Source organism: Salvelinus fontinalis, chromosome 31, assembly GCF_029448725.1.
Source record: "Salvelinus fontinalis isolate EN_2023a chromosome 31, ASM2944872v1, whole genome shotgun sequence".
Taxonomy (NCBI): domain Eukaryota; kingdom Metazoa; phylum Chordata; class Actinopteri; order Salmoniformes; family Salmonidae; genus Salvelinus; species Salvelinus fontinalis.
This window is the reverse complement of record NC_074695.1, coordinates 37,656,048-37,668,527: the sequence shown is the minus strand read 5'-3', so window position 1 is coordinate 37,668,527 and position 12,480 is coordinate 37,656,048. Positions and strand designations below refer to the sequence as shown.

Genomic DNA, 12,480 nt, shown 5'->3' with positions numbered 1-12,480 from the left:
AAGCAGCCTTTATTTGCAGTGTTGGGGAAGCTACAGTACTCTGAAATGAGTTAACCAAGCTACCAATTATTTCACAATGGAAGAAGTTAAGCTACACTAAAGCTGCACTTAAGAAAAATATAGTTTACTGAACTAAAGTTACTTTGAAGTAATTCACTACATCCAAACTATGTGAAACATATCTCTGAAATGTCATAGACTACAAATTGCAAGAACAGCTCACTCTGGAGTCAGATATTGACAAAATGTGTAATTTAGTCTACTAAACACAAAAACAATGTTTCGAGTGAGACTTAGGCAGTTCTGATGCCGTAAAAAGAAAGGAAATGCATGCCTACTTCACCCATATTAGATTTTATTTTTGCTACCAAGATATGAATTTAGTTAAAAGTTCAATGCACCCATTCTTATTTCAATATCAAATAATTAATGGGTAAAAATGAAGAACCTTATTGTGATTGTTTTCTATTAAAATGGTCAAAAAAATAAACAAAAATAGCTTCTTGGCAAAGAGCAATTTCTCAAGCAAGTATTTTGCTAGGACTGTCTGGGGGTGGTCTGAGTGGCAGAGATAACCAGCTGTAATTGGCAGAGAGGTTTGGAACTCTCTTTCCCGGGGGCAACTTTGGTTTTAGAAGTGGGGGGGACATCATTATCCATTTTTTTATCCAGTTGGATTAACACTCCAAACAGCCTAACTGACCGCTCGGAGGCGTCCGCATGGTCCTAAAGCACACTGTTTATTTATTTATTTTATTTCACCTTTATTTAACCAGGTAGGCTAGTTGAGAACAAGTTCTCATTTGCAACTGCGACCTGGCCAAGATAAAGCATAGCAGTGTGAACAGACAACAACACAGAGTTACACATGGAGTAAACAATAAACAAGTCAATAACATGGTAGAAAAAAAGAGAATCTATATACAATGTGTGCAAAAGGCATGAGGTAGGCAATAAATCGAATAATTACAATTTAGCAGATTAACACTGGAGTGATAAATCATCAGATGATCATGTGCAAGAAGAGATAATGGTGTGCAAAAGAGCAGAAAAGTAAATAAATACTTTTCTAAAAGCAGTATGGGGGGTGAGGTAGGTAAATTAGGTGGGCTATATACCGATGGACTATGTACAGCTGCAGCGATCGTTTAGCTGCTCGGATAGCAGATGTTTAAAGTTGTTGAGGGAGATAAAAGTCTCCAACTTCAGAGATTTTTGCAATTCATTCCAGTCGCAGGCAGCAGAGAACTGGAAGGAAAGGCGTCCAAATGAGGTTTTGGCTTTAGGGATGATCAGTGAGATATACCTGCTGGGGAGCGGGCTACGGGTGGGTGTAGCCAACCGTTGCCTCGTTATGTTTCACATTCCAATTGTAAAACTGGGGGGACAAAAATGCAATTTCAGAATATGGGGGGGACATGCACCTTAAAAGTGTCCCCAGTGAAGTTGCACCCCTGCTCATTCTTATTGGTCTAATAACTGAAGGCAGGTCAAAACTCCATCTCACCAAAACTGAAATTTCAGGTGGTCTTTTCAAACAACTTTTACACTAAAAGGGCATTATCATAATTTTCACAATTTCACAGTAGGCAATTATTCCAACCTCATAGTGTGGAAATATGCAACACAGAAAATCAAGTTTTTGACTTCAGTGGGCCTTTAAACTACCACCAAGCTACTGCAAAAATGTAGTTAAATTAGGCCTAGGTTACTAGTTGAACTATGCTAAATGTAGTCCACTACTCCCAACACGGTGTATTTGTGACCTTTAGGATTCATGTTGATGTTTATTGCAGTCGATTGCACAGCCACCGTGCATAACTAGACTATATCCTGTTTTGTTTTGCAAAACTGTTTTGTTTTGCCTTTCATCTAAAGAAACAGTGAATATGAGCTAGTGCGTCGTCGTAGGAAATTCACGCTCAAGCGCAAAGAAGCTGACGTGCTTGCGGAGGTCTTGGCGTTCGCCTCCGCGTCTTGCAGTAGTAGGCTGCTTGAACTGTGAGTCTTTCGATCTGCATTCCGTGAATGGATAAACCATACGGTATATGGAATAAACCTGGAACTTCCACCGGGGATTATGAAGAGTATTAACTTCATATCATATGGTGATGTTTCGTGAGAATCCTCCTGACTCCTGTATGTCGTTTGAAACTTGCCAAATGGACATCTCATTTAGATTCAACTTGGGCTGCTATGAAGCTTCGATCGGCGTTGCACTCGCTGCAAATCATTGACAGTCACAGAAAAAGATAAGAAGGGAATTTGCTAATAAGGGATCGTGTCAATCATAGGCTACTCTATTGAATTGTCCTCCACTCATTTACCGCGGAAAATAGATGCCAACTGCGGGCTATCGAAACACAATAGGAATAAGTCTTCAACCATTTGAACACCACCTTAAAAGTGGGAAAAACGAGGGATACGACGAGACGCGGGAGAAAGGATGCAGTCGGGAAAGGGAATGAAGAAGCTCTCGGCAGGTGGAGGAGCGTCGCTCTGCTGTCTGTTGCTCTTGTGGGTCATCTACTCACATCTCCTGAGAGAGGGTAAGTGCATCTACATGATGCGATGCAATGCATGCCACGGTTAGGCTACTCTACTTACTGGGATTTCTAATGCAAGGAGACAGGACAGCTACACATGGATCCTTCATTGTCTTGATACTGCTTGATCTCCGTGTATAATTGTTGTTACAAAATGTTGTTGTTTTGCTTTGTTTTATTGCTTTTTACATAAAAATGACCCTCTCTTGGGTTGGTATTCTAGACCAGGGATCATCCACTAGATTCAGCCTCGGGACGATTTTTTCTTGAGCAGATGGTCTGGGACTGAACATAATTACAAATAATTTGTAAACTGCAAATTTACCGCAAGAAGACCCAACAGATATAATATTTGACTCAAACATAATCATTTCAAACCTTGCTTACATTTTAATATAAGATCACACTCCTCTCTATTATGCGTGGGAATACTGTACTCGGAAACAGATTTTCAAAATGTAAACCACTCGGAGCTGATTTCCTGGTGTTTTTACACTCTTTTATGTCCAACACTGAAAAAAATATGTAATAATAATTATACTTTTCAAAAATTGCTTAGAAAACTTGGGAGGCTAAATAAAACCACCCTGAGCCTGCCGGCAGCCATCAGTTGTCGAGTGTGTTATGGGATTATTTGTTGTTCGGCTACTCAAAAGATGAATGCTGGAAGCAATGGTCCCTGGCTGTCCCTGGCTGTGGAAAATCCCTGGCTGTGGAGGATCCCTGGCTGTGGAAAATCCCTGGCTGTGGAGGATCCCTGGCTGTGGAAGATCCCTGGCTGTGGAGGATCCCTGGCTGTGGAAGATCCCTGGCTGTGGAAGATCCCTGGCTGTGGAAGATCCCTGGCTGTGGAGGATCCCTGGCTGTGAAAGATCCCTGGCTGTGGAAGATCCCTGGCTGTGGAGGATCCCTGGCTGTGAAAGATCCCTGGCTGTGGAAGATCCCTGGCTGTGGAAGATCCCTGGTTGTGGAAGGTCCCTGGCTGTGGAAGATCCCTGGCTGTGGAGGATCCCTGGCTGTGGAAGATCCCTGGCTGTGGAGGATCCCTGGCTGTGGAGGATCCCTGGCTGTGGAGGATCCCTGGCTGTGGAGGATCCCTGGCCGTGGAGGATCCCTGGCTGTGGAGGATCCCTGGCTATGATGAAGCCTATTTATTTGACCATTAGCCCAAGTCTATTATTCTTCATCATGTGCCTTATGATTTCATACGGGTTTATATTAATTCCTTGCCGTGCAATGACAGTAGTAGTCTACCCTGTTGAATTATGTATGCACTAGTAGTGCAATTACACATTCACTCATCCACAGAATGGAAAGCAAAAACACGTTTCCCTCTGCTACATAGGCTACTGCCCTGAACTAAACCAATTTGGAACTCTGTAGTCCTGTCTAACAGAGAAGGACACCAGAGCTTAGAACATGGTTATTCATTTATTACTACCATGCTCATGCTCTTCTCTGGTTCACAAGGCAAATGTCTATGTTTTCCTCAGCTCCTCCTCTCTCAAACCAATGATATCAAGATGATTGACAAAAGGATGCTGTCTATGAGTCTATTACAATAATAATGTTTTTAACATTACCCATGAATAACCTTGTTATGGAGGTGTAGAAACTAAGCAATCAATGTAGTTTCATTTGTCACAACCCACTCCCATTCAGTAAATAATTGAAGCTACAGAAAAAGCCTCCAGGGTATGTCTAAAGGCTTTGTATAGCATGGGCCTACATAACATCTTCATATGAACTACATAGATTCTTCACAGATAATGTATACACTAGACTCTACAGTATACACCCCTGAACTATGGAATACTATGGCCTGCCCTCGGGATACTGATCAAACCTGCACTTTGACCTTCTCTCTATGTACAGTAGTTTGGCTTTGGGAAAAATTACTAGGTTGTTATTCTCCACCAACCAAGAAAGATTCAGTTACAAAGATCAGGATGTCCTTTGGCAGCCATGTTGATTATCTGGATACATTTAGACTTTGTGTCGATCCCAAATTGTGTCTTTGTGTCGATCCCAAATCAACCACTTGTCCCTACCCGCTATGGACTTGTGGAGATTTGAGAGGGATAGATATGGTATGATATGGTGGTAGCTTCACCTTACCTTACCTTACCTTCACCTGATTGCCTAGATGGAAATTATATCCATATCGCTTACATCTGTCCAGTCCTCTCAAATCTCCACACCTTCATAGGGGTAAGTATAGGGGTCGATTTGATTTGTCCGCTCCTCCAGCATTTGAAGTCTTCTCAAGTTTCCCATCACTCAAGTCAGATACATGTATACCTCTGCTCCCCTATTGTACGACGGTGGACATATCTCAATCACACCTGACCATACACAGATACTCACTCAGTGCTCCTAGGTCCGATCTCCACCTCCCTGGGTGGCCCCTGGTAGCCTAACAAAGAGAGGTCTTGGGGCAGGGGCGGTCGTGAATCCTGCCATGACTGGCTGCATCGCCTCCCTTCCATAGCGGCACCATCTGTCACAGCGACAGGAAATCAAAGTACAGTAGCCTGGCCTTCTCATGCCATTGGGCCCCGGCCCCACACAGATGGATGGCCTGTCAAGCTCCTCTCCATGCTCGCCAGTTTATTCAACGCTAAATTTGGAAATGTCTGGATTTCCCTCACCAGAGCCAATTCCACCAGTTGTTCAGTGGACCAGCATCTCTCCTCCCTCTTCGCTTTGTCAACCTCACCACCTTTGTTGTGTATATGGGTCAGAAGAGAGAGAGAGAGAGAGATGTTTAGAAGAGAGAGAGATGTTCTCCGAGATCTGTGAGGTGGACTGTATCTGCATCAAATGTGTTGATGATGGAAAGGTACGTTTGTCACTTTAGCCAGTGGCGTATTTAGGAATAGGTGACATGGGCAGCCGCCAAGGGTGACATCGTGCCGGGGGCGGCACGGGGCGCCCGCACAAAAAAAAATTGTAATGGTGACATTTGCACATCGATTTTCTATCGCTCATTTGCACGTCACGTCAATGATATCATGCCACCGTGTGGGACTGTGGGTCAATTAACCTTGTCGCAGTGGGCGCCCTGATTCTAGTTTGTGAGCTAGGCAGGCTACTGCCTGAAAGGTCTCCCACTCAGAAGTACGAGATGGAGAGGGGGGCGGGGGTAGGTTGACCTCAGGTCTCCCCACTGAAGCCCAAGGTAGAGGAAGCGGTGGAATCTATCAAATTGCACAAGTCTTACTTTGTACAGTACTAATGCAATTAGTAAAATCAGTCATACTACGAAATGCTACCAAATAAACCACAATTCATTCATAATACTGTGAATATGTAGTTTCACAGACATATTGTTGCATTTTTTTCTGTTTGTGCAAAATCGTTAAGAATAATATAAAACCAGTCTGCACACCACCAAAGTGAATTGGTTTAGTCTTAATGCTTGGTTGACAGTTTTGGGGGATGGTTAATGAGTTGATGCTCCAGAGCCAAATCAATACTAATTTGTTTCTATTTGTCTTTGTTACTTCTTTTTGATATTTATGGGTCTTATTTTTGTATATATTTTAATATTTATATAGTTTTAAATGTTATGATTATTTATTTGTGTTGTTCCAAATGTCTGAATAAAAAATATTTTTTGTTTGTTTGTTGGCGTGGGGGCTGAAGGGGGGGGTTCGCCCAGGGAGCCATACAAGCTAGAACCGCCACTGACTTTAGCTGTGAGGTTACAACAGCATATTGTGCTATAGCCTACTAAGTCCATTGTATTTGTCCATTTGAAGCTCAATGGAGAAGGCTTTGTGAAATTGACAGGAAGATTTCAGTCTCCTCCAGAAGTTCTGTTCAGTGGTTCAAGTTACAGCGGGGACGGTTTTGCTTCATAAATTGTGAGTAAACCACTACTCCTGTTTTGATAGGTAATGAAGTCATAAAACTATGGGGATGTTTATGGAAAAATGAAAAGGGTTTTACTGCAAAATCAATGTTGCTGCACGCCAAGGCCCATATTTCACAGGTCCCTGAATAGCATCAGCTGTTTGCCTTCCTCTGGGTTGAGCGTTGAGTTATTTTGTCTGTGGATTGCATTGGAGGTTAAAATTGTAAAGAAAAGTATGGTCCAGGAGAGATTTAAATCCACAATCTGGGTTTGGGACTACTTTTTGGTTAAAAGCATTGATGACCAAAAACCAAAGAGAATGATTGGCCCCTACACACTCTTGAGTATTATGGGTAGGTTATGAGCTTACTCTTATTTTTATTCACAAATCATCCCTAAGTCATTTGGAAATCAAGTGACTCAGCTTCACGGTCCTCTTTGAAGTGGGGGCATGTATACAGTAGGGCTGCTGGTTGTGGGTGTGTGCTTTCCATTGCTGAATCACGTGATCCCAACGTACAAGGTATGAGACCAAGATATTGTCACACGTGCAGATGAAGTTACATAGTGGTAGTTTGAACTGCAGCCAGCCATGTCATCATGACTAAAAGATGTGCATTAATATGTTGTAGCGCTGCTGCGCTCCTCTGGCCTACTTGTTTATAACAGGAACTCGTAGTGGGTGACAGTAGGTTGAACAGTACAGTCACACACACACACACACACACACACACACACACACATGCACGCGGTCACACACACTCTCACATACACACACCAGCTGGTGTTCTTTAAAATATGTGTTAATCTACTGTAGGGAATTCAGTAATTAAATGTATTGTCAAATTTCCATGTTTTTTTTCTTAGAATGCACTCATACATTTTCGAATGGTATCAGGTATATATTTTATATTTTGTGTTAAAAGAAAGAAAATGATATGTGCCTAATTTGCATAAATACACTGGGTGTGGTATGTAAACATAAAGAGGTGGAACAGGGCAAGGCCTACCTGAACTCACCTGCTCTGTCTACCCTACCTGAACTCACCTGCTCTGTCTACCCTACCTGAACTCACCTGCTCTGTCTACCCTACCTGAACTCACCTGCTCTGTCTACCCTACCTGAACTCACCTGCTCTGTCTACCCTACCTGCACTCACCTGCTCTGTCTACCCTACCTGCACTCACCTGCTCTGTTTACCCTACCTGCACTCACCTGCTCTGTCTACCCTACCTGAACTCACCTGCTCTGTCTACCCTACCTGCACTCACCTGCTCTGTCTACCCTACCTGCACTCACCTGCTCTGTCTACCCTACCTGCACTCACCTGCTCTGTCTACCCTACCTGCACTCACCTGCTCTGTCTACCCTACCTGCACTCACCTGCTCTGTCTACCCTACCTGCACTCACCTGCTCTGTCTACCCTACCTGCACTCACCTGCTCTGTCTACCCTACCTGAACTCACCTGCTCTGTCTACCCTACCTGAACTCATCTGCTCTGTCTACCCTACCTGAACTCACCTGCTCTGTCTACCCTACCTGAACTCACCTGCTCTGTCTACCCTACCTGAACTCACCTGCTCTGTTTACCCTACCTGAACTCACCTGCTCTGTCTACCCTACCTGAACTCACCTGCTCTGTCTACCCTACCTGAACTCACCTGCTCTGTCTACCCTACCTGCACTCACCTGCTCTGTTTACCCTACCTGCACTCACCTGCTCTGTCTACCCTACCTGAACTCACCTGCTCTGTCTACCCTACCTGCACTCACCTGCTCTCTCTACCCTACCTGAACTCTTCCGCTCTGTCTACCCTACCTGAACTCACCTGCTCTGTCTACCCTACCTGAACTCACTTGCTCTGTCTACCCTACCTGAACTCACCTGCTCTGTCTACCCTACCTGAACTCACCCGCTCTGTCTACCCTACCTGAACTCACCTGCTCTGTCTACCCTACCTGAACTCATCCGCTCTGTCTAACCTACCTGAACTCACCTGCTCTGTCTACCCTACCTGCACTCACCTGCTCTGTCAACCCTACCTGCACTCACCTGCTCTGTCTACCCTACCTGCACTCACCTGCTCTGTCTACCCTACCTGAACTCATCCGCTCTGTCTACCCTACCTGAACTCATCTGCTCTGTCTACCCTACCTGAACTCACCTGCTCTGTCTACCCTACCTGAACTCACCTGCTCTGTCTACCCTACCTGAACTCACCTGCTCTGTCTACCCTACCTGAACTCACCCGCTCTGTCTACCCTACCTGAACTCACCTGCTCTGTCTACCCTACCTGAACTCACCTGCTCTGTCTACCCTACCTGAACTCACCTGCTCTGTTTACCCTACCTGAACTCACCTGCTCTGTCTACCCTACCTGAACTCACCTGCTCTGTCTAGGCCTACCTGAACTCACCTGCTCTGTCTACCCTACCTGCACTCACCTGCTCTGTTTACCCTACCTGCACTCACCTGCTCTGTCTACCCTACCTGAACTCACCTGCTCTGTCTAGCCTACCTGCACTCACCTGCTCTCTCTACCCTACCTGAACTCATCCGCTCTGTCTACCCTACCTGAACTCACCTGCTCTGTCTACCCTACCTGAACTCACTTGTTCTGTCTACCCTACCTGAACTCACCTGCTCTGTCTACCCTACCTGAACTCACCCGCTCTGTCTACCCTACCTGAACTCACCTGCTCTGTCTACCCTACCTGAACTCATCCGCTCTGTCTAACCTACCTGAACTCACCTGCTCTGTCTACCCTACCAGCACTCACCTGCTCTGTCTACCCTACCCGAACTCACCTGCTCTGTCTACCCTACCTGCACTCACCTGCTCTGTTTACCCTACCTGAACTCACCTGCTCTGTTTACCCTACCTGAACTCACCTGCTCTGTTTACCCTACCTGCACTCACCTGCTCTGTCTACCCTACCTGAACTCACCTGCTCTGTTTACCCTACCTGAACTCACCTGCTCTGTCTACCCTACCTGAACTCACCTGCTCTGTCTACCCTACCTGAACTCACCTGCTCTGTCTACCCTACCTGAACTCACCTGCTCTGTCTACCCTACCTGAACTCACCTGCTCTGTCTACCCTACCTGAACTCACCCGCTCTGTCTACCCTACCTCAACTCACCCGCTCTGTCTACCCTACCTGAACTCACCTGCTCTGTCTAGGCCTACCTGAACTCACCTGCTCTGTCCAGGTCTACCTGAACTCACCTGCTCTGTCCAGGTCTACCTGAACTCACCTGCTCTGTCCAGGTCTACCTGAACTCACCTGCTCTGTCCAGGCCTACCTGAACTTACCTGCTCTGTCCAGGTCTACCTGAACTCACCTGCTCTGTCTAGGCCTACCTGAACTTACCTGCTCTGGCTAGGCCTACCTGAACTCACCTGCTCTGTCCAGGCCTACCTGAACTCACCTGCTCTGTCCAGGCCTACCTGAACTCACCTGCTCTGTCTAGGCCTACCTGAACTCACCTGCTCTGTCTTGGCCTACCTGAACTCACCTGCTCTGTCTTGGCCTACCTGAACTTACCTGCTCTGTCCAGGCCTACTTGAACTCACCTGCTCTGTCTTGGCCTACCTGAACTCACCTGCTCTGTCTTGGCCTACCTGAACTCACCTGCTCTATCCATGCCTACCTGAACGTACCTGCTCTGTCTTGGCCTACCTGAACTTACCTGCTCTGTTTAGGCCTACCTGAACTCACCTGCTCTGTCCAGGTCTACCTGAACTCACCTGCTCTGTCCAGGTCTACCTGAACTCACCTGCTCTGTCTACCCTACCTGAACTCACCTGCTCTGTTTGGGCCTATCTGAACTCACCTGCTCTGTCCAGGCCTACCTGAACTTACCTGCTCTGTCTAGGCCTACCTGAACTCACCTGATCTGTCTAGGCCTACCTGAACTCACCTGCTCTGTCTTGGCCTACCTGAACTCACCTGCTCTGTCCAGGCCTACCTGAACTCACCTACTCTGTCTAGGCCTACCTGAACTTACCTGCTCTGTCTTGGCCTACCTGAACTTAACTGCTCTGTCTTGGCCTACCTGAACTCACCTGCTCTGTCTAGGCCTACCTGAACTCACCTGCTCTGTCTAGGCCTACCTGAACTCACCTGCTCTGTCTAGGCCTACCTGAACTCACCTGCTCTGTCTAGGCCTACCTGAACTCACCTGCTCTGTCTAGGCCTACCTGAACTCGCCTGCTCTGTCTAGGCCTACCTGAACTCAGCTGCTCTGTCTACCCTACCTGAACTCACCTGCTCTGTCTACCCTACCTGAACTCACCTGCTCTGTCTACCCTACCTGAACTCACCTGCTCTGTCTACCCTACCTGAACTCACCTGCTCTGTCTACCCTACCTGAACTCTCCTGCTCTGTCTAGGCCTACCTGAACTCACCTACTCTGTCTAGGCCTACCTGAACTCACCTGCTCTGTCTAGGTCTACCTGAACTCACCTACTCTGTCTAGGCCTACCTGAACTTACCTGCGCTGTCTATGCCAACCTGAACCCACCTGCTCTGTCCTACCTGAACTCACCTGTTCAGAAAGTTACAAAGGGTCAAAGATCATACCCCCAAGACATGCTAACCTCCCGTTATTGTAATGGTGAGAGGTTAGCATGTCTTGGGGGTATGATCTTTGACCCTTTGTAACTTTCTCACTCATCATTATTCGCGATTCATTCCAAAGTATCACAATCATGGTAGCATCCACATTAATGTAGAAGTGTTTAGAAACATATCTATTCTTATTTACAGTAAAAGTGACTCCAAAATGATACAATACATTATTTACCATTCATTTCTATTGGGCACAAAATAATACGTTTGTAGAGTCACAGGCACGATGTAGTTATTGCATGCTAGGAACATGGGAACAAATACTAAACTTTTGACTACTTTATTTATAAGAATCTTTAAGGGTGTCAATAATTTTGACCTCTACCTTTTTGAGAGAAAACAATGATTACTTAAACAAAATCTCTTTCTCTGAGCAATCGTATTAGTATAAAATAACTTAATTTCTCATTTTTTTGGGAGCATACAATATAGCTCAGTATTTAAATGTTTTATTTTCTACAGTCATAATTGCTCATCTGTATCAAGGGTGTCAATAATTCCGCACCCTCACTGTAGTATATCATACACAAACACACAAGCAGTGCAAAGTCAAAATACCACTGCTCACTATACATTTGCTTTGCGGTTTGTGTATGCATACTTTTGTGTCTGTGTGTACTCTCCATGCATGTGTGTGTGTATGTGTGTATTTATCCATGCATCTTTGTATGTCAGCGTGTGTGTGTGGGCTTGTGTGGATCCATGCATTTCTTTTTCTCTATGTGTGTGAGTGTGAGTGTGAGAGTGAGTGTGGGTGTGTGTGTGAGAGAGAGTCAGTGAAGGTCATTTGTGCCAGCGCCTGTACAGATGTAGGATCTTAATTTGAGCCTACTTTCTACTGCAGGAAAATAATCCTGCAGCAACATGAAATGTAAATTATTATGTGAATTATAATTTTTTGTAGGGGTTGATATTTTTTTTAGGGAGAATCAAGGCTGACATTTTAAAGTGGGAATGAAAAACTATAGAAGCCTTTAAAAAAATGATCAACAAAAGTGTAATCAAATTATGATCCTATATATGTAGGTGTCATGTGTGATGGAACTCACCAGAGTATGGGCGACCCCCCCCCCCCCGCCATACCTCACTCTGTGCCCCCACAGTATGTGCATTTCATCATCTGAAATAGAGACGAGGCCATGCGCCTTCACATCACCAAGTGACAGAAACCCCCTGTCATTTGAATGAAGTCCTGCTCGGCGTGATGGAATGGGCTGCAGTGGCTTAGGGCACATTAAGAAGCCTGTAATGCTCTGTACTGTCTCCCTCTCTCCATCTCTCTCTTTCTCTCTCTCCCTCCTCTCCCTCCCTATCCTCTAGGCTAATTGCACATGGTCCCATTTATCTGGTAGCTGTTGAATCACGGGGACCGGAGCCCTGTGTACGTCCAGCATATTAGTACAGAACAATTAGTGCCTTTTGAGGTCGGTTTGA

The 12,480-nt window shown here is 45.4% G+C and overlaps 1 protein-coding gene across 2 annotated transcripts in view; it reads left to right on the top strand.

Moving 5' to 3' along the window:
• The first annotated feature begins 1,885 nt into the window (after positions 1 to 1,885).
• The window catches only part of tafa5l (TAFA chemokine like family member 5, like), a 39,418-nt gene continuing 28,823 nt past the window's right edge, over positions 1,886 to 12,480 (top strand). The window contains exon 1 of one of the 2 annotated variants that reach the window (XM_055892522.1): positions 1,886 to 2,549. In XM_055892522.1, the coding sequence (XP_055748497.1) occupies positions 2,447 to 2,549 (103 nt within the window). In that variant the 5' untranslated portion in view covers positions 1,886 to 2,446. The remainder of the gene's footprint in view (positions 2,550 to 12,480) is intronic. The other variant, XM_055892521.1, reaches the window with a different exon arrangement.